Source organism: Diadema antillarum, unplaced genomic scaffold (assembly GCF_040938485.1).
Source record: "Diadema antillarum isolate AM-2024a unplaced genomic scaffold, OU_Dant_1.0 scf00000191, whole genome shotgun sequence".
Classification (NCBI taxonomy): domain Eukaryota; kingdom Metazoa; phylum Echinodermata; class Echinoidea; order Diadematoida; family Diadematidae; genus Diadema; species Diadema antillarum.
The window spans coordinates 404,855-431,692 of record NW_027271080.1 but is presented as its reverse complement, the minus strand read 5'-3'; the positions used below and the strand labels follow the sequence as shown (position 1 = coordinate 431,692).

General features: G+C 37.1%; 1 protein-coding gene and 1 long non-coding RNA gene across 2 annotated transcripts; both read left to right on the top strand.

Annotated features, from left to right (window-relative positions):
- The first annotated feature begins 1,350 nt into the window (after nt 1–1,350).
- Nucleotides 1,351–6,533, top strand: LOC139723448 (uncharacterized). Its single transcript, XR_011710355.1, has 4 exons — nt 1,351–1,503; nt 3,000–3,131; nt 4,683–4,781; nt 5,408–6,533. It is a non-coding gene; the product is annotated as an uncharacterized lncRNA (long non-coding RNA).
- Nucleotides 6,534–12,925: 6,392 nt separating this feature from the next.
- On the top strand, nt 12,926–26,221 carry LOC139723447 (enoyl-CoA hydratase EchA19-like). The gene is made up of 7 exons (XM_071634692.1): nt 12,926–13,001; nt 15,417–15,587; nt 18,922–19,010; nt 20,975–21,119; nt 23,543–23,692; nt 24,937–25,077; nt 26,040–26,221. Exons 1-7 carry the CDS (start codon nt 12,926–12,928, stop codon nt 26,138–26,140), a joined length of 873 nt encoding a protein of 290 aa, XP_071490793.1. The 3' UTR covers nt 26,141–26,221.
- Nucleotides 26,222–26,838: the final 617 nt, after the last annotated feature.

The following is a 26,838-nucleotide window of genomic DNA, read 5'->3' as shown; positions in this document are numbered from 1 at the left end:
TTACTCGCACCATATATTTTTAATGCACCAACAAGCATGCACTGCAAATGAGCACCTAAGTTCAACTCCTTAGCACTACATCCTGACTTATGGATCCTGCTGAGTATCTTCGTAGAAGTAGAAGTGTACACAACACACGATATCACGAAGTTCCAATTGAGCGAATGAACAACGCTAATTTCAATATATGGGACTGACCCTGCACCTCCGCAGAGATCGTCAACAACGGTGCATTTACGGTCCGAAAAAGTCCCCGTCCGCACTAGATGCGATCACTGCGTAAAGCACGAAGTATTGCCGACCTGATGAACAAAAAGTCACATCAATCCCCGTTTTAGATGGGTCAGCAGCCAGCTATAAACACGGGAATGTTTTGAAAGAGGAAAAAATACTATGTCAACTTCGAGATACTAGTATTACAGTAAACGGCAAAAAAATACTCATTTTGAACAGGAAAAAATAGCATGTCGATCACAAGAAGTCAGACATCAAACTTACCCCACAACATCGCTGTTGAAAAGCGTTGTAAAACACACGTTAATCATTCAGCAAGTCAGGCGTAGATTCAATTCTCGATGTAGATTCTAGTAGTATGCATGTAACGGCACGAGCGGCATGTGAGTGAGGCCGAGGCGAGGACCGTCGACTGCTAGCTCGCCTCGCGTCGCTTCCGCGCCAGCGTAGCGCGCTAAATCTAGGTACTGCATAGCCAGCCGGCCAGCTGGCCGGCCGGCCACTCACCTCAGCTCAGTGCTAAGTGCCATGGCACTGACTGTGACTCCTCTCAGACTGGCGCCACCTTTTGGCCGGGAAAAAAGAGGAACGTATTTTTTTGTATCAGAGTGAAATGGTTTTATCAGAGTGAAATGGTTTTAGCGCAGTGAAATGGTTTCGTCTGAGTGATATGGTACGCCAAAGTGAAATGTATTTTTGTGAAGAGTGAAATGAATTTGTATTTAAAAGTGAAATGTATTTTTGTGAAAAGTGAAATGAATCTTTATGTAAAAGTGAAATGTATTTTTGTGAAAAGTGAAATGAATCTTTATGTAAAAGTGAAATGTATTTTTGTGAAAAGTGAAATGAATTTTAATTCAAAAGTGAAATGTATTTTTGTGAAAAGTGAGATGAAGTTTAATTCAAAAGTGAAATGTATTTTTGTGAAAAGTGAAATGAATTTTAATTTAAAAGTGAAATGTATTATTGTGAAAAGTGAAATGTATTTTTATAAAAAGTAAAATCAATGTTTGTGAGTGAAATGTATTTGTTAAAAGTGAAATGAATATTGGCTGGAGTGAAATGAATTTTGTATTGTTTCCTTAATGGCGTTCCATAGAGCTTACAACAGTCAAAACCAGACGCTGCTACACCTTCGTCTGCGTCCGGCATGTGGAGCATTCTTACAGCTTTTGTATTGACTGTAACGTTCCTAGTAGCTAGTCGTTCGAGATCATCTAATGACTAAATGCCCAGTTACTTGCTTCTGCTACCGACTGAACCAGGCAGGTGGGTACCGGGTTTTGGTTGCAGTCCCTGGTAGAGCACCGCAGTGTTGATACCTATGTGATTGACGTACTGACAGACTGTGGTCTGTGCAAGCATGCTGTGCTGCTCGGCTCAACTCTTCTTCTTCTACTTATTCCAGGTTTTAATAGCGACCACAATCAACAAGTTGATTATTCTGTCACTTTTGTAGAGAGGTCGGCAGTGCAGTGCACCTTGCTAAGTTGCAGAAATTTTTAATGGTTAACTTTGATGATAATTGATAATTGCAAATAAAGAATGCAATTTCAATAAACTTGAAAAAGTATTTTGTAAAAACAAAGTAAATTTTAGGGGGTCTATGTTTTACAAGCAGTACTTCTTAAGTAGATCTACATGTAATTGCTACTAGTACCGGTAGTCACCTGCACATTTGTGATTTAACGTAGGTTGTCTAATAAGAAAAAAATGATGTCATAATATTTTGTTTGTACTTGTAACACGTTATTGTATTCTGCTTAGATATCTAGTCTAATGTCCCCTATACGGCATAATCGTGCACTATACTAGTCTAGACCATCTAGACAGTTGTGTATGTGGAATAAATTTCATTTCATTAAAAAAAAATAGAAAGCAGTTAATAAGTAAAAATAAACAGAAATTAATTAATCAATCAACTAATGGTGTGCTGATAATCAGCTTCTCTGCATGGTCTTACGTCTTGAGGCTTTCAGAGTTGATGGTAATGTGTACGGCAGTTTGGGATGACAATTGTTGATTTTGGCCCCTTCTTTGTCTTGAATTGATGGATCCCGGAAGTGGGTGGAGCTGTTTTTTTTTTTTTTTTGCACGCAGGCAAGGCCGTGATAGATCTTGTACACATATGGTGAGGTGGGCAGTACAGCGTCACTCCCCGAGTGATGGCCACTGCACTCTGTCAATCATGGCCGATACACTTGAGGTGTTAAATGTTACGGCATCGTCTCGTGACGAAGTGAGCTGCATGTCGGACTGCCTTCAACATGTTGATGGCCTGCTGGGTGTGGGGATTCCAGATGGTGGTGGCATACTTTCATTACTGGTCTGACATGAAGTCTTATGTGCTGTCTCTTCAAACCCGTTGAGGACGAGTCCCGAGTATACTCATGCAGGGGTCTATGGGAAATGCGTGTTGTAGAAAAATCAGTCCGCCCTCAATGGGTTAACCTTCGTGGAAGAGATCTTGAGATTGCGTCTCACAAAGCCCAGGGTCTTGTTAGCTTTGGAACATAAGTACATGTATGCTGGTGATGTGCTCTATCCAGTTGAGGTCAGAGCATAGCATTACTCCTTAATATTTCACGCTCTTGGCAACCTCCAGTGTATGTCCATGCAACTTGTATATTCAGGCTGAAGAAGGCTTGACTACTGCAGTACATGGAGTTGTCTGTCGTCATCATGTAGTTTCTAGTACGCGTGTCACCATTGTCAATTCAGTCACAACAAAATAGCCTCATTCTCTTTGCTTTTCTTTTTCACAGAGATAAACTCAAGAAGCAGTCAGCGTACTGGATACATTGAAATCTACTTCGGTCATGAACAGTAGCAGTGTGCAGCGAGCCAGGCAGCGCATGGCATATTTTCCAGTCGCACTTGCGGAGTGTTCATCACAGGTGAGATACAGATGGAGAAGGCAGTTTTTCTCAAAGTGCTGAGTAAATTAGGGACTGTACAGTAACTGGTTGAGGTGGGGATTCAGGTTTATAACATTCCAAATTGAGATAATGAGAAACCTCTGATGAAATATGAAAGAGCATGTGATTTTAAGAAGGATTCTACGTTTATTTGATGAAAATTGGTTTTCAAATGGCCGAGATATCCAAAAAAGTGATAGAAATAAAAGACGACAGGCCACGCCTTTTATTAGGATCTCTTTGTTTCACCTTGTTTTTTGGATATCTCGGCCATTTCAAAACCGATTTTTATCAAATAAACTTTTGATACCCCTTAGAATTGCATGCTCATAGAGTGGTTTCTGAATACATGTATCTCGCAAAACGTTAAAAGCTAAATCCTCACCTCACCCAGAACTGTACAGTCCCTTTAATATACCAATTTCAAGACACAGTGATTGTACAAATTTTATAGACTGTCATTAAAAAAATATTATATTTCATAAGTAAATATATAATATGTGTAAATGACCAGGGCCAAGGTACAAATCTGTCTTCAATTTTGCACAATTGTTTGATAATTCTTTTACAGTTTTCTTCTATGCTTTGAAAGTACGATATAATAATAAGAATTAAGTTAAATCTTGTTTAAACTACATGTACCTTTTTTGTGCCTATAGCCTGATAGGTGCATAATTAAGCTGGTTCAAGTGAGTGACTTCAGTAGATGCAAAGGCAAACAAAGAGAACTTTCTTCAAGATCTGAAAGAAGTAGACTCTGAGGCATAAAATTTATGTGTTTCAAATGTTGACCCTGTACAGTAATAACACTGCTCTGCAACCTTCGTGGTGCTAATTACATTGTACAACTCTTCCTCTTGTCCAGTGCTCCAAAATATCCTGCAACCCTGTGATGGTACAATTATAATTGTTCAATGATATAGCAAAAAGAGACACTTAAGTAATTTCCTTCTTATTCAGTCATCCTTTGCTACATAAATGTGTAGATTTAATTAAGCTGTGATACAAGAAAAATGTTGATGCCAAGGATACAAACTTGACCTTCTTATTATTTTTTTTTAATCCAAGGTGAAGATTTATGTGCAGCCTAAGTCATTGGAGTATCCATTAGGCCATGACTATTTCTTACAGGCATTTTGAACATAGTGTGAAGTTGTGCAGTGTACTTACAAGGGAAAAGGTGAAAAAGATTTTTTTTTTTTTTTTGGTAAGCTAGTACATTGTACCCCTCTTCCGACTTCAGAGTTGCTCTTTTTCTGTGCAATAATAGTTGATCTGTCTTAGTTCCTAACTTATGGTTTCTTACACTAAACTGAAAGAAGAACAATTTTTGTTTACTATGTTCCCACCCAAGTTTCCACATAACATATAACATATCACAGATTTAAGAAAAAGCAGAGTATGGACCCTACACACCAGTAATTTCATATGTTGTGTTTTCATCTGGTACCCAACAATAGGATCGAAACTTCCTGTTTTTGACTTGTTTATTCGGATGTACCGGTATGTGTTCTGAATAAATTTTTGTAGGCCCTGTCTTACGGAAGATGTGCTTCGAGTCGAGACAATATTGGCCACCATGACTGTGCAAAAGAGTTCCAGGTGTACAAGGATTGTTTTCAACGAGCAGTGAGTTTAACATTTCTTTTCAGGGATTTACAACTGTAATGCAAGGGCTACCAATGAGCCATAGAATTCTCTCAGGTGACTTAATGTTCATATCTTTCCACCCCTTTGATTCGAGTAATGGAGAAAACCGATGTTTTTCGTAATGGATGCTTGTGTGTTTGTCTACATTTTTAGTTCAAATGAATTGAAATTACCAAAGATTATCAGTTGTGACTCTTGTGACATTCTGCTTCTTTTTTATGGTAGGCCTACAGCTGTATTTGATTCAGTTTATTTCCTTTATTTATGTATTGCCTTGGAAACCTCTTCATTGAGTTATGTTCTTACACTATAAACTCCCGAATTAGACTTGCTCAAGATAATAAATATGAATTCTTAGACTGCACTAACGTCGCTGTCACTTGTCTCATTATCTGTCATTCCTTTGGATACCAGGAATTTTTAGGTGCAGTTTGTAAAGAGAGAGAAAAAAGGAAAGAACACATTCACAGGTTCATTTTCATATAGGTGATGTATTTGGGTAAATGTTTACTTCTTTTGAGAGTATATTTATGTATTGTCTTGGATACACTTTCTTTCCATCCCTTTTTTCACCTCTCATCACTGTCATTTTATTGTGGCCACAGATGAGAAAGATGAAGAAGTGAAAGCATCAGGTGACTGGGCATCTATCGCCGGTATCAGAAGATCAGCCTTCGTCAAGCGAATACTGATCACATGAGATGGATAGTCTTTGCTTCAGACCTGTCTGGACGTGGTGTGAAAGGCAGTGTCTTTTGAAGTTTTGGCTTGTGCTTTAAACATTGAGCACTTGACCCTTACAAGACTACTATCTCTAAATGCTGTTGACATTGGCTACAAACACTTTGTTAATGGTACACGACTTGTAAGTGTAAAGAGTTTAATGTAGAGGCGAGATTGGCCTAGATGTTCAGCACATTTTCAAGTCTGCCAACTTCCTCAATTTGTATGGTCTGAAGCTGACCAGTGCATGGGGTCTGAAGCTGACCAGTGTGGGAGTCAGCAGAGAACAAGGCAAGAAAAGGGGTAAGGTTTGTTGAATACACTGTATGTAATGGTAGTGAGAAATCAGAATGCAAAGTGAGTATGCCAGAGTGTAGACAACTGCCAAACAGTGATCATTGTTATATTTTATGGTAAATCTGGCCAAGTTTGAGGAAATGTAGGGGATGGCTGCACAGTGTGCTTACTTGTGCATGTAAACTGATCCATGCAATGCCTGGAAATAGTTAATTAGGATAAAATCCGGTATCTTGCAGAGGTTAAGATGAAGGAGATTGTAATGAAAGTGGAACTGCTACATGAGACAGCAAGTGTTTCGTGACTTCCCACCATCACTATACTGAAAATGGAAGTATGAATGGTAGTTATAGTAGGTTTAACTTCTTTTTGTTCCTCAAGAATGCACTCTTTAATCGCATCCTTGTAATTTCCCCTTTGCCAAGTTTTTGTTTTTGTATTCCCTTTTTTTATTCCTCTGCCCTGAATGGTGCCACAGTCATTATGTTTGAGGGTTGTCTGTCTGTCTTTCCTATATCTCATTGTTATGATTGAAGATTTTAAAAAAAAATATAGTTCCAGTGTATCTTCTGCTGATATCATAACCAGGTGTGGTACAGGAAATGTGGTTGTCCTCAGAATTGGAGTAAAACCCTCCAGGAATAAAGGTCACTGAACTTATCTTCTTATTATATCTCATGGTAATATGATTTGTTTGGAAGGGTTGAAATAAATGGCATATAATTTAATGATAGCTAAAGTTCAAATATTAATGTCACCATACTTTTTGCCCCCCCCCCCCCAAAAAAAATAAAATAATAATAATAATAAAATAAAAAATAATAATAATAATTAAAAAGAAAGGAAATGATATTCCGTTTATTCAGCTAGGACAGTAGAGTATTGGTTTATGTTAGTAAACATGTTAAAAGTAAATAATGAACAATTATTTGCATGAATATCAAAGGACATTGTAGGCCACTGTTTAGCATGTTGTTACTGCACCACATCCTTAACTGAATCATGTGTAGCTCCGTGACTGAATGAAGTAAATGAGTAAATTCAGGGCCATGTTCTTATGACACTTCACAGGTATTACATTTAGAAAAATGAAAAGTGAGTGTGTGAGAAGCTAAAGCATCCAGTCATTGCAAAAAAAAAAAAAAAAAAAAAAAAAAAAAAAAAAAAAAAAATTAAAAAAGAGAGAAAAGAGAGGCATATTGCATAACATGTACCCTGGTAGTACATTGTACTAGTACAAGTATGATTCTTAGGCAGTACATATACATGTATGTATTTGTTGAGTAGAAAATGAGATTCCATAGAGTTGGGCATTCTGAAAATAATTACACAGTCCATGCTTAAAAAGAAAAGGAAAGGAAAAAACGAAAAAGAAGAGATGAGTTTCAGCCGAGCAAGCTGTCCTAGAGGCATAATGGCATACCCAAAACTATTACAACATAGATACCATTAAAAAAGAATTAAATGCTATTAAGAGTGAGCACTATCAAAATTAAAATGTGGAAAAGGATGAGATTCATGCAATGTACGATGACAAGTTGGAAATTGTCAGGAGCACATTGAATTTGAGATGTTGGTACAACATGTAAATTACATGTAAATGCAGATGTTTGAGTCAATTCCTCAGAAAATGACAGGTTGAATGTGCTTTAACACACAGGATATCTGCAAATGTTTAGAAAATTTGAATAAAAAGTTCCTTTGAAAGTGCATGAATTTCAAACATGTTACAGTATTGCATTGTTGATGTTGTTCTTTGTAGAAATTGAGTTGTGTCCACAGTCGAGTGTACAATGTATTGAATCATTTGTAGTTTCTTGCTCTTTCCCTTATTAAGAATAGAATATGCGCAGCTGTAGTTCTTTCTTCCATTCAAACAAGATACATGGTAGAGTATTCATAATTCAGTTATTCATGAACAGTACTTTATCCTGTTTGAATGAAAGAAAGAACTTCTTATTCTAGACATAAAAGCATAGTGTCACTGACTGCAAAAATATATTTTGAAAGTTCTGAGCATCTACATTGTCATGTTTTCATAACAAACTTTTAACAAAGAATGCAATTTATACACATTCAATCCATGAAGGTTCTTACAAAATTGTATGTGCCAAGCCGAACAGTCAATAACCAGATGAAAATGTTATCCAAACTGCTGCTATACAATGTACCTACATCGTGCACACAAAATCGCTAACCAAAATCAGTCATTAACCAAATGAAAATGTTATATTCTCCCATACCTACATCATGCATTATACATTACCTTGCAACTATACCTATACATCATGCATTCATATTCCATCATTTGATAAGAACATTGTTTCTGATTCAAATGCAGTCATTTTGAAATGGAGTCCTGGGAAAGCCTAGTTAACTTTCAGCCACACTGACAGACAATATTCAGCATTACAGTGACAATATGTGTAGTGGAAGTATGAAAGATGCCCGACATCAGAACTTCAGTAAAGAGCAAATCTAGACAAAATTAGAAATGCACCAACTTCGTCATACATCACACTATATAACATGCCTTGCCTTGCTGGAGAGAGTGTGATTGTGCACAACAAAGTTGGAAAGCTATACATGTATATTCAAGTGGTGATCGACAAGCCTTACCATTTTTAATGATGATTTCATGTCGGTCATTTTCTCTCACTGTCAAATAAATACAACAACAAATGCAAACCAGAAGGACTGGAAAAATACAGAACAGTGTAGTGCATCTGTACCATTCTAGAACTTTTTTTTTTTTTTGGGATAACTGTATACATTTGTACTTGAAAACTATTCTTTTCTCTCAATTACTTTCAATGATCTGTTTGTAATTTTTTGATTGTTGATAAAGAAAGTAGTTAAAACAACAGAGTAATCAATAAAAAAATCTAGAAGAACTTACATTATGGATGTATGATGTACCCTAATGGTGAAAAACAACAAGAAATGCAAACGATCCAGTAAGACTTTTTTAAAAACATGGTAGGTCCTACATCCATACTGTTGTTTTAAATCTTTTTTTTTTAAATTCTGTTCTCTTTAGTTACTTTCAATGACCTGTTTATAGTTTCTTGTGTCTTTCAAATTGTGATTCTATCCCTCTGTCGAATAGAACCTTCAGTCAAAGACCAAAACCAAAAGAATATTGAAGAACAATGTTTAGAGCCACTGTCAACACTAATTCTGTTTTCAGTATAATGGTGGAAGGAAAAGAACTTTAAAGGACAAGGTTACCGTTTTTCACCTTTATATAGGCCTACATGTGGATTGAGAAAATGCAGCAATATTTTAGTAGAACAGATCTGGGCCCCCTTTCATAAAACTTGTTATCAGTGACAAGTTGTCATAGACGTGACAAGCTACTGAAATCCTTGCATCTGATTGGCCGAGAGCAAATTTGTCATAGAAATGTGGCACTTGTCACTGATAACAAGTTTTATGAAATGGGCCCCAGTAAAAGTTCAGGGAAAATCTGACAATCCATTTGATTTTTTTTTTTTATTTGAAGTTGCTGTTATGTGCCACCATCACTGGCAGAGAAGACTACTACAACGTGTGATGTCTGTGGAACGATATTAAGAAAATATAAAGCACATTCAACATAAATTTCACTTTTCTTGCATAATAAAAATACATTTGACTTGCTTCGTTCAGAAGGCAGGGGAATTATATTACCCTTAACATGCATCAATAACAACAACAACAAAAAATCGAGGGAATGTGTAGGCCTACTTTAAAAAAAGAGAAGAAGACATTTTGTGGAATTCTCTTTATATTTTCCATAAATTATACACTGTATTGCTCTATGCATACATTATGACATCATTATACTGTAGTACGTAGTTTTCTCATCCAGCAGTGACTGTGCAGAAACTTTAAGAAATCATGATTTTTGAGCGGATTGTCTGATTTTCGTCAAACTCTCACTAATGTGTTCCACTGATATTATAGTGCAATTAAACACTCCTCATGTCCTTTAAATATGATACTTCTGAGGCCTGGCTTCTTATTCACAATCAACACTGGTGTAAATTGGTGTAGTCTACACCAACTGGTGTAAATTGGTGTAGTCTCGATTATGAATAAGAAGCAAAATTGGTGTAGTCTACACCAATTTACACCAGTTCTGATTGTGAATAAGAAGCCAGGCCTCAAGAGAAAATGCATGTTAGATGTTGTTGGACTTACCACTTGATATTTATTTTCTTTGAAAACAAACAAAAAACAAGCAAATATACTTTATCCCGTAATTACAAGGATCCTAACTGAAAATGCATAATCATGCCATTGAGTAAAAAAAAAAAAAAAAAAAAAAAATCATTGGAAATTAGTTTTGAAAGGTGTCTTTACTCTTTCTACAAAAAAGTATACAGTTTCTGTTTGTTTGTTTGTGTTTGTGTTTGTTTTTGTTTTTGTTTTTGTTTTTTTTTTGGGGGGGGGGAGGGAGGAGGTTTCTCATAATTTGTTTGCGTGCAGCAGACCCAAATGAAATATGCAATTTTCTCAAATGTACAAACATACAGACACAGGGGCTGTTTTTCCTGGTAAATTGATTTTTCTTTGTTTTTATTTGTTTGTTTGTTTGTTTTTAGAAGACATGGGCATTTCGTGAATGATGATATTTTATCATACCCGAACATTAATAATGATACTCAATAACTTTTAAGCAGTATTAGTCTTTTATTCTTTATTGTTATTATTTTTTCATTATTTTTTATTTTTATTCTTTTTTTTGTGTGTGTGTGTAGAGCTCGTCTCAGCCACCCGACGTCTATAGACAGTTACTGTACTAGTTTAATCTCTTGCAAAAGACGGTGTGTAGTCAAGTTCATGATATGACGACAGATGGCGCTCTAAAAGGTTGGGGCCCCTACAGGTTGTCGTGTCTGCGATTACAAGAAACGCCCACACACAGGACACAGTGGTTCCCAGCAATCACATAACGTTTCCAAAATGTTTCCTCTACATCTTTTTTACGTCTTTCTCTAAAACGGACGTTTTTAGAACGTACATACATAACGGCAAAGTTTGGACAACCCGAAAGTAACTACAAAAATGAAATGTCCTTTGCAAAACGTTTCACATTATCGGACGTTACAAAATTAACGTCCGCTATATGTAAAGAACGTTTTGCTGTTGTTGTTGTTGTTGTTGTTGTTGAACGTGTTGAACATGTTAAAAACGTCCATTCCCAACCCAGCAAACACAAAACGTTTTCAGAACGTTCACAAAACGCTTTTAATTATTAAAGTCCGCTACGTCATCTTTGACTTTCTGTAATACCATGAATATTCATGCATATTTTTATGAATGTTTCAGTAAAGAAATCTAAGATTTGAAAAGTAGTGGAAATAGATAAAGACATGCATTGAGATCTAAAGTATCTATGCTGGGTCCAAATTTTTTTAACTGCGTTAAAAATGTAGGCCTACTTACACTATTGTTCAGATATTCACAATGCCTATAATGGAAGAGGTATTTTCATTAATCTTAGTAACCACGACATGTCTTCGGGCATTACAACATTTTTACGTGTATATAAAAGAATGTGATACATACACAATATCAGCAAGGAATATGATGAGAGGGTGGGGGGGGGGGATCCAGGAATTCCGTAAAGGGCAGGGGGGGGGGGGGGGCAATAAAGTAGGTGCGCCCCGGCGCCTGGATCAACCACTGAAGATGTATAGGGATCCTATAGTCTGTATATAGGTGGTAGGACATGAGGACCATGTAAAGATGTTAGCCTTGATTGTGCCTGTATAATCTTATAACAGTATATCCAATTCACCGACCCTAATTCATTTTACCCGCTTCGTTTTAAAGGTTTTAAATGATTTTCTTTCATGGTTCTTGGAAACGTTCATAAAACATTTATAAGAAATTACAAACATTCCTGAAAAGTTCTATAGCACTTTTTCTTTTGAACAACATGTTGAAAGTTTTCTAAAAGTTCGTAGAACGTTTGGATACACATTGGACTTTCTTAAAAGGTCCAGTTCTTGACGTTCTAGAGTGATACGAAAGGTACTTTCTTGAAAGGGTCGAAGATTTTTTTTTTTTTTTGGACATTCAAAATGTTTATAGAGTTCTATTAGACTGTTTTTAAAGGTTTATTTCTAGACGCGTTGGCAGACCGTCCACGGAACGTTTTAAATGTTCTTAAATTAAATGTTCTTAAAAGAGTTTCTATAATGTCAGTCATGTTAGATAGAGAGGTTTGGAGGCGCAACTTTGTTTATGGAAACCCAAGTTGGCATCGGCTAAAGCAAATACATGCCCTCGAAATAGTAGTAGTATAATGTTCAAAAAGTTTTCAGCGAGCCTTATAAAATTCTAAATAATGAATATTTTTTTTGACTGTTTTTTTTTCAACGTTTAAACGTAGGAATACGTTTTTAATTTACCACACGTCCATTTGAAACGTTTTAAGTTCGTCAAAAACCTTCCCACAAAAAGACGTTCAAATGTTTTGGACAGGATCAAACGTATAAATAAACAAACTTAGAATGTTTCAAGAACGTTCATAAAACGTCCGATTGTTAGCTGGGTTCTCGGTGAAAGTGGTCTGTTGTATCACAGAATCCATGAAAAGATGCGCTGCCAATGCAATTTCATTAAAATGTGTTTTGGGTACGTGTACAGCGTAACCAGCCGTTGATATGTATTGTTTTAATTTTATGTATTTGCTGAATGACATCTCTATTAAATTTGAGCCCCCCCCCCCCCCCCCCCCCTCCCGCGGTCAATCATTTATTATTTTGATAATGTGCACATAGGGAAGATTGATTTTTTTTTTTTTAAAGAAATTATATAATGTGCTATAGAGATATCAGTATTATATTCAGAATTAGGATTTTGACTCCCGGTCTCCTTTTCCACCTTCCTGACCTGTCTGGTGCAGCAGGTGTACGTCTTGCTGGTTGGTGGTCGTACATTGGATGGGCCCACGTACCGTACGTCTGCGTGGCCGTGGCACCAAAGATCACGATCTTTGGAGGAGGCACAAATCGAAATCGTGGGCGTGTTTACTGGCGGCGTAATGTTAAATTGTGACGGTTATCTGCTATCGTTTGTGGGTCGGCTGGAGCTGGAACGAGAAAGGAATGGCTTTTCTGCAACGATTTCGGAGGCTTCCATCTTCTGGAATAAGAGCTCTTACATCCAGGCAGTGTTCTACAGGTGAGAAAAACTCCTAGGGCATGTCAAATTCACAATTAAGTCAGAGGAAGCTTGGACGATAATGTTTCTCGAGCCACTGGTATAGAGCGGAGTATGTCCTCGCAGTCCCACATACTGCTATTGCTGCTGTGCTGCTGTGAACCTAACTATCCACAGCCCAATCGCCGCAGAAACGCGACAACGACTGGGCTGTTCTACTGTAGTTACTGTGAACCCGAATTCCATTGAATACAGAAAGCTATAGGCTACACTTTGAAATGAACATGCCACATTTAGCAGTAGTAGTAATGTGATAATTACAAGTATGAGTTTAATTACAGAAAAACCTAATCCTTGTACTACACGTCTGTGGACTGTGCCAAATCCAGTCTGTGGAGCGGAGTGCTCAAGCGTCAACAACGCACATACAAACGTTTAGACAGACAAATCTGTCTATCCGGAGAAGTCTTTCATTTTATTTTATTTTCTTTACTTTATCAGCTCTCCTCCGTATAGGAGGGGATTCTATGAAGCCAGAGATGCATTCTTTGCTCCGCTGAATGTATCCCCTTAGGGCCTTACAGGGGTCGCACTTAACTTTTTTTTTAACTAGCCAGGCGGACTACTTAGAATCAATTTTGACACTGAAGCAATATTTTGGCTAGCCAGACGGACTAGTTACTTCAGAATGTTATGATTTGTAGCTAGTCCAACATGATTTTGGGTGGCCAATGGCCAGCGGACCATCGCCAATTTCGACCCCTGCCTTACCAGATACAGACCAGTTGTTCTTTCGGTCAAGGCACATTACCCTGGCCCAGTTTCACTGGATAACATTATTTCCAACCAGCACTAGAGCCGATGCTCACAGAGATCATTCTCCACTTCCTAGGGAGCATCCCAGCCAGTCGTCATCTCACAGACACACACCTGCTGATCAACCAACATAAATATTCACATCGTACGGGGTACCCATTTAAAATTTACTGTATACGCCATATATTTCGCGAGTCTAAATTTTCGCGAATCAGGAATTCCCGACGATTTTGCGAATGGTTAAATTCACGATCGTGGAGTCCTGTACTGAACAGAGATATAAATGTACAGGCATACTTCACATCCACATTGGGATCAGAGTCGATATTTTCGTGTGTCTTTAATTTCGCAAATAGCACCTGACTCGCGAAATTCACGACAATAAAAACCTCGCGAAATATTTGGCGTATACAGTATACATGTTCGCCTGGGTGGAGAGCAGCAATGTTGACAAAGTGCCTTGCTGAAAGGCAAAAGTGACAGGCTTCGCATGTGCTCAAACCCTCGAACCCATACCACACTACTATGATTCAGAGACATGCGCTTTTACCCACTTGGCCACAATAAAAATTTTGTGGTGTTTGTAATGAGTTTTATAAACAACCTTTAAGCATATGATTTAAATAAGCACTAAACTTTTAATACTATTAAAGTTGGTGTATCAGTGGTCTAAATCTATCGTGTTGTGAGTGTAAAACTACTGTGCTGGCATAGACATCTAGTCTTATTGCATTGTACTGCTGCATTGTGGACATTGTTTGCACATTTCACAGAATAAATTCAGTTCTTTCTGATTTTAGCCAATGCAAAAACGCAGAAGTATCGATTTGTTCATAATAATTTATTCTGAGCATGTGAATTGACATGTTATACAATTGTACATTTGTATGTTTGTATTTTGTCAACAATCTGTGACATAAAAACAACGTATAATGAAATTCATAATACCCATCATACACCATAGACATAACCAAAATATTCAGACTTACACGTGTATTATGTAGAATACTGTAGAATTCAAGCTAGAAGGCAAAAAGAAAAGGTAAAAAAAGTCATACTGATTCTGCATGATTAGTAGTAGGCTACACTGTAGATCTGTATTTGATGTAGAAAATGCCTGAATCTATCCTTTGTTGTTGTTGTTTTTTTCCTTGCCACTGTTGGATGAAGCAATTGTTGAGAGATATTCTTAAAATTTTGTAACAATAACAGCTTCATTAATATTTACCAACAGTAGATCTGTGAGGATACCCAGCACAAATACACCATGTGCAAACATACAATCAGACACATTACCTGTAAACAAATCATACATTAAATGTTCCACGGGTATCATGCTAGGTTTGGGATAAATGCCAATAAAAGTAATTCCTGCATAGTTTTTCCTTTTTTATAATCTTTAAAGAGAATAGTTTTTTTTTTCTTTCTTTCTTTTTTTCATTCATTCATTCATTCATTCATTCATTTACTTATTTATTTATGTATTTATGTATGTTTGCATGTATTTATTTATTTATTTATTTATGTATTCATTCACTCATTCATTCATTTATTCATGCATTCATGCATTCATTCATTCATTTTATTATTATTATCATTTTTTTGTGTGTGTTTGTTCAGGATCAGCCTCTTTGGTGGAGGTTGACAGAGAGGATGCTGTATGCTTGATTGGCATCAATCGTCCTGATGTGAGGAATGCTGTGAGTGTGGAGACAGCCAGGCAGCTACAGGTGGCTTTCTGTCGGTTTGAAGAGGACCCCAGTCTCAGTGTAGCCATCTTGTATGGGAAAGGTGAGAAATACTCATCCTAAAATGCAAATGTGCCAATGTCTTATATTGGCTAGATATCAGAGTAAAATCAAATGAAGATAAAAAGTATAACATCTTTACATGTACATTTCATTAAAATTTGATATAAAGTTGTGGAATCTTACATGATATGTTACAATTGATGATATTTGTTGCAAACTTTTACACGTAGGTGCAAGTCAGGCGAGGTGATAATTTCATTATGGGGCAAGTCCAAGATAACGCGCACGTTACGTATGGGACATTCAGAGACTTTTATGACCTGAAAAATAGTGTTAATGGCCTTTGATCATATTGAACTTCATCATGGTGATTGATATCTAGAAGAATTATAATCATGTAAAAAATTGAGAAAAATGACCTAGACAATTATATTCTAGAAGAGAAAATATGTGCTGTTACGTATGGGACCAGAAAAATTTTGTTTTTTTGAACATTTTTTTCAACCTCAAAACTCTCTGAAAGTATATCATTCTACAACTTGTAACTCACTGTGATGAAAGTCACAACACTCAAGATTATCACAGGTAAGTTTCATGTCATTAGGCAAAAAGCTCTAATTACAGGTTCTAATTAAAGACAGACATGACGTGTTACGTATGGGACAGTTACATATGGGACAGTTTGTCCCCCATTCATTTAGTGTGTGAAGAACCATGTTTATGGGTATTTTGCATAATTATTGAAGTAAAATCAGTTGAAACTACTCAAATACTGATCCAGATTGTCAAGGAAACAATATTCCCCAAATATTCACCATCATAATCATATTCAATCATATTTTTATATTTTTATGACCAACCTGGGTATGCATGCCCTTTGTCCCCCATTCGTTTAGTGTGTGGAGAACCATGTTTATGGGTATTTTGCAAAATAATTTTGCAAAATACCCATTTAAACAAATTTTTGCATAATTATTGAGGTGGAATCAGTTGAAATTAATTATACTCAAATACTGATCCAGATTGACAAGGGAACGATATTCCCCAGATATTTACCATCATAATCACATTCAATCATACATGTTGTATTCTATATTTTTTATGACCAACCTGAGTATGTATGCCCTATTTTTATCAGGATACAGTACTACTGAAAAATTGAATACTAAAGTTTCAAAGTGTTTACTTGCAATGCATTGATGAAGGGCAGTTTGCCATTTAGTTTCAATTAAAAAACAACTTGACACAAGAAATATTAAGTTTAATAAATAAGCAATACCTGCTGCATGGAACCCCAGTGATCGAGTAGATATATGATATCTGTCTAGCAGTCAGGTCATTGATTCGAGTCACAACTCAGTATGTATACCCATGAATTTTGTTGTGGCTACTACTGAAAACTGAATAAGGACAATTTGTGTATCACTTGCAATAAAAAAAATCATTTTACTTTTTTTTTCTTCTATACATCACAACAATTTCAAATTGGATCTCCATCACATAAACTTTGAATTCCTCTAGTCTTAGGATTTTATGTTCTTAAGTAATTCATATAATTGGTTTCCAATCATCTCTTCAAATGTTGAAAACTGAATCCCCATTTCTACAAAAAACTATACCATCCCTTTAATGCTGATTTTTCATTGTGTATTTTGCCATTTTCCCCTCCCCCTTTCTGAAAATTGTTCGGTCAAGTTCATGTATTGTTTCAAGTGTCTATAACTCAAAAAGTAGCTACAATGCTGGGATGCTTTCTTCAGGATGATTGACCATTTGTGTACTGAGAGACCTTCCCAGCTTGTAGCTACATGCATTCACATGCAATATGTATGAGGATGTCCCATACGTAACGCATTTGTCCCATACGTAACATTATTTCAATGCCTAATAAAAAATATTTCTTTTACTTTTTTTTCTTTTTTCTCTGGTATTTAATTTCTCTAAACAATAAATTACAACTTTCCAAAAGGGCATTAAAATAACCTTAGCCATTTCAGAAAAAACCTAAAAAAATGACCTCATTTTGTTACGTATGGGACATCTCATGATAGGACACGAGCTAATTTGCATAATCATTTGCATAATCCCTAAATTTTCATACCAAGTTAAACTATGTGATGAACTTCTTATGTCCACATATTAATCAAATATTATTTGCTTTCCTTTGAATTAATATGAATTTTTATAAATGTCCAATACGTAACACTGTGTTTCACATTTATGCAAATGAAGCCCTTGAAATTTGCATAAATTTACATAATATCACTTTTTCCTTCACGGAAATCAAAACTTCAACTCATAAGCTTCAAAATGATACCAAACATGTCAATATTGAGCAAAGATGAAATTTTGCCTTCTGAGGGGACCTTATCTTGGACTTGCCCTATGACGCTGGTCTCTGACAGACCACAATCTTCCACAAGTCTGCATATTTCTCCATTAAAAAAATAAATTAAACAGATACAATTGTACATTGTAGTACAAAATTTTAATATTCTGTATCATGCATATCAAAAATTTGAAGGGTAATGGGATTACCGGTAAGCTAAACTGTCGGCCCAAAATCTGAGATATTAAAGTATAAAGCACAATAATGACATCAGTGTGTCACAGTGGCGGATCCAGGCAGGGGTGCACCAGGCGCGCTCCCCCTTTAATTTTTGTTAAAACAAACAGAATCTAAAAAATGGGGAGGGGGGGTGCTCACGCCCCCCTTTGATTAAAAGATTTTGTTGTAAAGTTGCCCCCCCCCCCCCCCCAAGGAATTCCTGGATCCGCCCCTGTGTCATGTTATTTGTACATAGTGTATGCTTGCAATTATTTGTAGATCACTGTTTTGTGCAGATAGAACAAATTCAAATTCCATATCTTTTTGTCTTGATATACAACTGTATCACATGAGGTTATTCTACAGTATGTACTACTGAAGTAATTGTACAATAATGTGACGTTGTAGTGTAAATGGTCTGCTTAGACCGCCACATCAACCAAATACTGTAAAAGCCTAGTTTTTGTGGTGTGGAAATTTTAATGCATTTCACACAGAATAAAATTAACATAAAACTAAAAGCACATGAAATGTGTTGCTTGCCGTACATTGTATACATAGTACTACCTTGTCTGTGATTCTGTGGAATTTAAAACACACAAACTTCCTCTTGACAGGCTGAGCAATAAAAGTTACTCTATAGCGAAAATTTCCACTTTTGCAATAAAATGACAGAAATTTGAAGAGGTCTTTACCTCTGCAAAACAAAATGATAGTTAATGGCATTATGCATGTGTATTTCATGGTTGTCACTGAGTATTATGGAATTCCAATACTAGTAATGTCTTTCAATGAATATCACTTCATGGAATGATATACTCCACAGGGGGGACATTTTGTGCTGGATGGGATCTGAAACAACTAGCTGGCCTCGACCCAGAGCAGACAGCAGAGACCTTGCAACTTGGACCAATGGTAGGCTAGAGACCATGCTGACCCTTCACACAGTGATCTGTGCATCCAAATAGACAGTCTCTCCAGAGGGATGGCTACGAAGAATAATATGATCCTACAATGTATATCACAAAGTGCACAAAAATACACATTTGGTCATTTTCCAATAGCCATAATGGAACAACTCAGTTGTTTTTTTTTCAATATTCCAACAGAATTACCTGCTTTCTGACTAAAATTCCAAGAAAAGAAACAAAGTTGTCAAGTGAAAGTAGTAGGTTTAAAGTTTTTATGTACCCATTGTTTTCTTTTTCATGATCTTTTTTTCTGAGTTTTTGTGAGAAAGCTTTAAAAAAAAAATTGTATATTTGCACTATAAAACATCTGTAATCATTACTAGAACAGGCAAACCATCAGTCACTTCCGATGTTTAGAAAGTGCGTATGAAACAGACATGTTGACATGAAATGTAGGTACGTACCACCATGCCGAAAATACCCCCATAAAATAATGGCTCCAAAATTTGACAAATTAGTCTTATATTCTGATAAGAAAGTACTTAGTACTGGATTCATTTTATGTAATATCAACATAATCTGATGGTGCTTTACTTTGACACCCAAGATCTGATTTGAAGCCCTTGTCATGTACATGTAATTATAAATGTACATGATACTGTGTTGCAGAACCAACTGCAACTGCTGATAGAGTGATCCTTATACTCATACAAGCATTCCGGTTATCTTTGGCTTGCTTTAGAACCCCTACTTACATCTCACACTGCACTTCAGGGTCTCTTTGTTTGCTCTCTCTGTTGTGGAATATGAGTTATTTGTTTAGTATTGCCACAGAAAAGAAAATTATCTGTTATTGTTGGTCTTTGGTCTCATGTATTATAATATCCATGCAGCTTCTGTGTAACTGTAAAGAGGGCAGTATTTTCCTTTATTCATGTCAAGTAGTTGATCCAATATGATTAACAATATTCAGAGCTCAAAAAAGACAATTCTTGGTCAAGATTTCATGCAGTTTTCCACTGTCAAGCTGCTGAATTCATTACCTACTCAAATGTTATTAATACAGGGAAGTGTATCAAAGCACTCAGTACTTGGTGTTCCCTCTGCAAATGAGCCAGCATTGCTCCATTTATGACCTATTCATAGGTCTGTGTAGTTTACATGTAACTCTATGGAGTATCTGGCCTTGTTACACACATTTCCAGGTAAAGCTGAGAAGTGGTAAATGACATGCGTATGAGGTACACCTGAGTCAGCACAAAATGCATGCTTATAATGGACACTGAATGAGTGCATCAATTTATGAGAAAACATTCAACCTGTTGAGGATGGACTGATTTTGCTACAACGTATAACACACATTTCCCATAGACACCTGCCCTAGTATTCTAAGGACTCATCTTCAATGGGTTAATAGGCATTCACAGACAAGCTAAGGATGCAATTAACAGTATAGTTGTGTTGTGGATGAATAATGCTCCATGTATCATGTTTTATGTCTTCAGAATCCAAGGATATTTTCTCCATACATAATGACAAAGTTAATTTGCATTCAGGCTGTATGACGGCTACTGTCTCCAGCATGATCGTATGCAGGGCACAATAACTGTCATCCAATACAGTGGACTCCTGTTTAGCAAAGTCCTCGGGACCGGCAGTTTTCTTTCGTCATATCGAAATTTCGATATAACCAAAAGAATAAACAATAAAAATACATAGAGTGGATAATGTTGTGGCCTGAATTTTTACTTCCTTGTAAGTGGAATTTCGTTATAACTGTGTTAGTTATAATGGGAGTGCACTGCATACATTGTAATACCCTCCAATTTCATGTAACCAGTAAAATGGGGGGGGGGGGGGGGGGTGGGAGGTTGAGTTTCAGTGTACTGGTATGTGAATAATGCTGGTATGTAAATAAAGCGTAGTAACGAAGTGTCTACCTTTTTTTTTTTCTTTTTTTTTTTTAAGGGTCCCACAGCAATTCAGTTCAGCAAGCCTGTGATCGGCGCCCTCAACGGATATGCCGTGGCAGGCGGTCTGGAGCTGGCAATCATGTGTGACCTGCGGATTGCCGAGAAGAGCACAGTGATGGGAATCTTCAACAGAAGATTTGGTAGGGGCACAATAATTGAATATCATTGATGCACATCTGTTACTCAAGCAAAGCATTGTTCTTAGAAGGGCTCAGTGTTCGTCTATCACCATTTTGAATGTGCTTGAAATACATTGAAAGGGTGTACCAAGAAACTTTGTATAATAGATTTTCTGTAATATTTATTTATTTTTTTATTTTTTTATTTTTTTAAGATCAAAAGTTTGAAGTAATGAAATTTTGGTACGTGACATTTATTCTTGGAGTGCCCTCCTTAGTCAGTAGTGGGCATGCACATTATTGTAGAAGGCTACTCATAGGCCCTGCATGCATGTTGATCAAATCATGCCCTAGTAGTCGTTTTGACTTGCATGCAGCTTGTAAGCTGCATCCAGTGTACTCTCGCATAATGGATACTGCTGTGGCCTGATAATATATTGTAAGTGAATTTATTATAAAACATCACACAGCAACCACAATCAGATAATTATACCCCCGCCAAACGAAGTTTGAAGGGGGTATATAGGAATCAGCGGACGGTCGGGCGGTCGGTCCGTTGCAATCTTGCGTCGCGAACTACTTCCTCAGTTTTCAACCGATTCCCATAAAACTTGGCACAGATGTGTGCCTTGGGTTGTAGATGTGCAAGACATATTTTTTGACAGTACCCAAAAGTACGTTGCCATGGTAACGGCATATTATGGGCAAAAATGGGTACAAATCTTGCGTCGCGAACTCCTCCCACAGTTTTTGATCAATTTTTATGAAATTAGGTACAGATGTTCATCTGAATATGTTAATGTGCAAGACACATATTTCCGCAGTGGCAAAAAGTGCGTTGCCATGGTAACGGCATGTTATTGGTAAAATATAGGGCAAAATGCTTCATGGCAAAACTGCTTCATCAGTGTTCTTCCAATTCTCATGGAATTCATATTGAATGTTTGTCTTAGGATATAGGTCAGCATGACACATTTCTTGACAGTGACAAAAAGTATGTTGCCATGGTAACAGCTCACATATTATGAGCCAAAATGATGGAAAATTTTGTGTTGCAAACTACTTCCTCAGTTTTTGACCAATTTCCATGAAACTTGGTACAGATGTGTGCCTTTGGTTGTAGATGTGCAAAACGCATTTTTTGACAGTACCCGAAAGTACGTTGCCATGATAACGGCATATTAATGGCAGAAGATCAAGGAAAGATCTTGCGGATTTAACTACTTCCTCAGTTTTTTGACCAAAGCTTATGAAATGTGGCACACACCTTGATCTTGGTGGGAAAATGTGGAAGACATATTTTTCGGACGTGTCGGAAGCTGCGTTGCCATGGTAACAGCATATTAATGGCGGAAGATCAAGGAAAGATCTTGTGGATTGAACTACTTCCTCAGTTTTTGACAAAAGCTTATGAAATGTGGCACACACAATAGTCTTGGTGGGAAGATGTGCAAGACATATTTTTCGGACGTGTCGGAAGCTGCGTTGCCATGGTAAAGGCATTTAAATGGCAGAAGATCAAGGAAAGATCATTCCTTGGGTAAGACTGTCGTCACGGGGCGGGGGTATTAATCACCTTAAGTGATATTTCTAGTTATGCTCTGAGACTGCACTACTTCCAGCAAACCTTTTTGGTCAGCATTTCACATTTTTGTTGTTACCCAACTGGAATTGTTTCAGGCATTTCTTATAAATGCATTTATGCATAGGACCTACACTTTAGAGCAAAAAATCAACCTTTAACCTTCAGAATGCCTGGAGGGTTGACATGGCAACAACAAAAAAAGCCTTTGTGCATCCCTTCCTGAGCCAGTCTCAGTCGGAAGCTCAAGATATTGACCAGTTGGCCCATCAAGTTTTGGGGAGATTTTACTGCAGATGTTGTCATCTTCACATTAGTAACTTTTAAACTCTTCGTTTTACTGTCTATTCTACAAGATAAATGTATTGGAGAGAGACTGGGGTGGAACTATTGAAGTATCAGAAACTTTACAAAATGGGCCCCCATCAAAAGCGCTGAAATGTAAAGACATCTGCACTCTAAGACATAATATTACGCTAATGCTCAGGAGAGTATAAAGTGAGCAACAAAGTGGCGTAATGCACTTTCATTTGTATCACATCGTACATACATTGTACTTCAGCAGCCAGTCAAACACTTAACTTTTTCTTTTTTTTTTCACTTGGTATTGTATTATATGAGATTGGGTATGGCACATCTAAGAGTTTAAGTAAAGAAATGGAAGAAGAAGAAGAAGAAGAAGAAGAAGAATAGAATAAGAAAGGTTGTTGCAAACCAAAAGAAAAGTGGCTCTCAGTTCCCAAAGCAGGTAAAATGTTTTAATGAGCTCTGTATAGATTATTTCTGTCTGAACTTGAGCTTCTTTACAAGGTGAAGTTGGTGCATTACAAATTCTTTGTGTAATGGTTTATTTTTGTGACAGGTGTCCCTCTGGTAGATGGCTGTACTGTGCGTCTCCCCAAGCTGATCGGTCTGTCAAGGGCCTTAGACTTGATCCTCACTGGTAGACCAGTTGATGCTGATGAGGCCCTCAGGATTGGTCTGGTCAACCGTGTGGTCCCTGATGGAAAAGGTACGTTTAGTTTAGTGAGTCTGAAATGCTCCTGGGGCAAGGGCTTATGATCTTCCCAAAATAACATTTCAAACCCTAAGCTTAAGACATACTGTTCACTTTAATATAGTCTGCCATATCACTATCGAAGCACGAGAACCTGTGTAATACCATAACCTGCTATGTATATGATACAGTGACAACCAAAGTGTAATGTTAATTGAACAAACTTAAAATGAAACAAAAGGCGTTTTATGAAGAGCCTTGAGAATGGGTGTAGGATGTCTCCCTATGGATGTTGAGTTACAATGAGTTCCATAGACAAGGTCGTCATCAACATCATCATCTCAATCATCGTCATTATCATCATAACTGTGTAACCTGTAGAAGACTAGTCGCGAGTGTGCTCTGGCAGATGTCTATGAGAAATGTGTGATATATTGAAATCATCAGCTTGTTCTCAATGGGTTAATCATGGCAAGGTCTGATATAACAGTGCAACTAACGACAGCAAAGAATTGAGGCTATCAACAGCCACACTGGCACTTCCATGATTCTTAACTCTATCAGTGTATATAGTATGAATATAATCTTTTTATCATCACCATTATCATCATGATCATTGTCAGAACATTACAGATGATCATTTTAAATATAAAGATGGTACCAATGGCTTTTGTAGGGTATACATGACATGTGTGTACACTTCTGTTATCATTCAGTGCAGAATTGTCTTAGTTATCATCATCTCTTCGTTGATCAAAGCTGTGCTGCTTATATGCAGAATTATGAGGGAAGGCGTTACAACCATGTTGGCAGTACTACATCACAATCGTTACTATGATATCATCATCATCGTCATCACTATCATCATTATCATCTTCTAAATGTTCTAATCGTATCAGCACAATTACCCCTTGAGGATGATTGTGCCCCGACTGAATACCAGTTAGTGATAGGTGATAAAGTTAGAGTGAAGATTAGGGTCAGGGTTAGAGCAAGGATTAGGGTTAGGGTCAGGGAAGGGTCTAGGGTAGTTGTCCATGGGGTAACTGTCATAGAACCTTTCAAACAAACATGTATAACCCGTTGAGGACGAGTCCCGAGTATACTCAGGCAGGTGTCTATGCGAAATGCGTGTTGTAGCAAAATCAGTCCGTCCTCAACAGGTTAATAATGTTCATGATAATATTATTGTTGTAGTGACAGCATCAGTGCCAACGTTATTTCTGACATTCTTTTGGAATGCTTTTGGAAAACCATAGCTCTTGAAGAAGCCAAGGAACTTGCCAGACAGCTTGCCTCCTTCCCGCAAGCCTGCATGAGGAACGACAGAAACTCCACTCTCAGAAACACTTTTAGCTGTGAATCGTTTGACGAGGCTATCAAATATGAACATGATCAAGGTAGGTTGTTGATTAAATCGTAGGTCCAGTTTGTTGTTACCAGTTTCAAGTGTATGACATGTAAAGTGGTCAAAGCTAATTTGTTGAAGTTGTCCAGAGCCTTATTTCATAAAAAGTTGACATGATAGCAGCTCTTGCTGGAATGGCAATTGTCATGGTAATGACAAGAATCCAGCTTCCTCATTGGCTGCTGCAATGGGAAGTTGCCATTCCAGCAAGAGTTGCCATCCAAACATCTTTTATGAAATGGGGCACAGGTCCCTGTTGCATTTAAAAACAAAATGCAATCAAAGATGGGTCAGAAAATTAAATAGAAAATAATTCAGGTGTCGGCCAATCAGAATTGAGTTTTCACGGGCTTATGTTTGACCTCAACTTTCATGCAACAGAACCCAGAAGGTTAATGCATAATGTTCTATAGAGCTGTCTTGATTATCATGATCTTTTTTTATAGATATCCCTGAGTACTAAACAAAGAAATGAGGCCTCAATATTAAGCTCAGCTTACTGGGGATCCTCCTGTAGGGTACCTTGATTTTTTTTTCTTTTATCGTATCTCCGTTCTGTCACAATGATTGACTTACCTTTCATGTGCAAAATTAGCCATGAATAATGACGAACCATGTGTATATAATCCGAAAGTGATCATAGTTGAATACTTGTACCATGCAGAAACAAAAAATGAAATGAAATGAAATGAAATACCTGGACAACTGAACTGCTGGTAACATTAAAATTGAAATGTCTAGAATATAACTTATGCATTTCGTGAACTTCCAATTTTGGTCCAAAACATACATGGGCCCAGAGCACCCGCATAGGAATATGGGATTAAAAAATCAAACAAACAAAACAAAACAAAACAACAACAACAACAACAACAACAACAACAGCAACAACATAATTATTTTCATCTGCTTGTGATCACTCGTCTTGATTACCTTTTCTTGTCACTAATGCAGGCCTCGATGTCATACGCCAGGAGTCTGTACCTGGGGCGAAGCGATTTGCAGATGGAAGCGGGCGCAGTGGCAGATTTGACGACTTCAACAGCAAGCTGTAATGTGAGCCAAAGGAAAGGCTACAGGCTAGAGAGGATGTGAATGCCATAGAGGATATTTTGTGCAATAATTTGCATGTCTTCAAGGAGAAAGGCATGGAGTACATGCTGTTAAAATTTTGCCAGAAATATGTTTTGTTCATCTCATAATTAATTTGATAATGGAAATTGATGTCACATATCCATATCTTGCAGATCTTACAATGTATGCTTTAGTGTACGCATGATTTCTGATTACACGTATTTCCAACGAAGGAGAATCAAATAGCTCTCACTTGACAAGGGAAATTAAAGACTTCAGCTAACTGGCTTTAAAAGGAGAGATGATCGGTTTGACTTGGCCCCCACTTAGTCCCTTCTTCCAGATTTGTTATTCCGTTGTTTAATGCGTGACCTGCTGATATAAAAGCTTTATTGACAAGACAAGGAATGTTTACTTGTGAAGATGTCACACTTAATGGTAACAACGGCATTTAGCATTTCTTTGGAAGGAAAGCTAGTCAGGCTGACCAGATGCTTGTAGCTGCACGGACATCCTAACTGTCCATCAGACCAGCAAGTCAGTTCGGAGTTAATTCTGTGCATTATTAGATATAGGTCATATGAGAAAAATGTTATGATGAGAAACAGAGTTGTGATGAACAATGCCATGGACTGCACCTAGTTGATTTCTATATGTGACAGTGAAAGAATATTTCTAC

Bases quoted from the DNA above. Each gene is read 5' to 3' on its own strand.
- LOC139723447 (XM_071634692.1), top strand. From the start codon at position 12,926: ATGGCTTTTCTGCAACGATTTCGGAGGCTTCCATCTTCTGGAATAAGA. The intron at 15,588-18,921 runs GTGAGAAATACT...TATACTCCACAG, and splicing joins AGCCATCTTGTATGGGAAAG to GGGGGACATTTTGTGCTGGA. The intron at 21,120-23,542 runs GTAGGGGCACAA...TTTTTGTGACAG, and splicing joins AATCTTCAACAGAAGATTTG to GTGTCCCTCTGGTAGATGGC.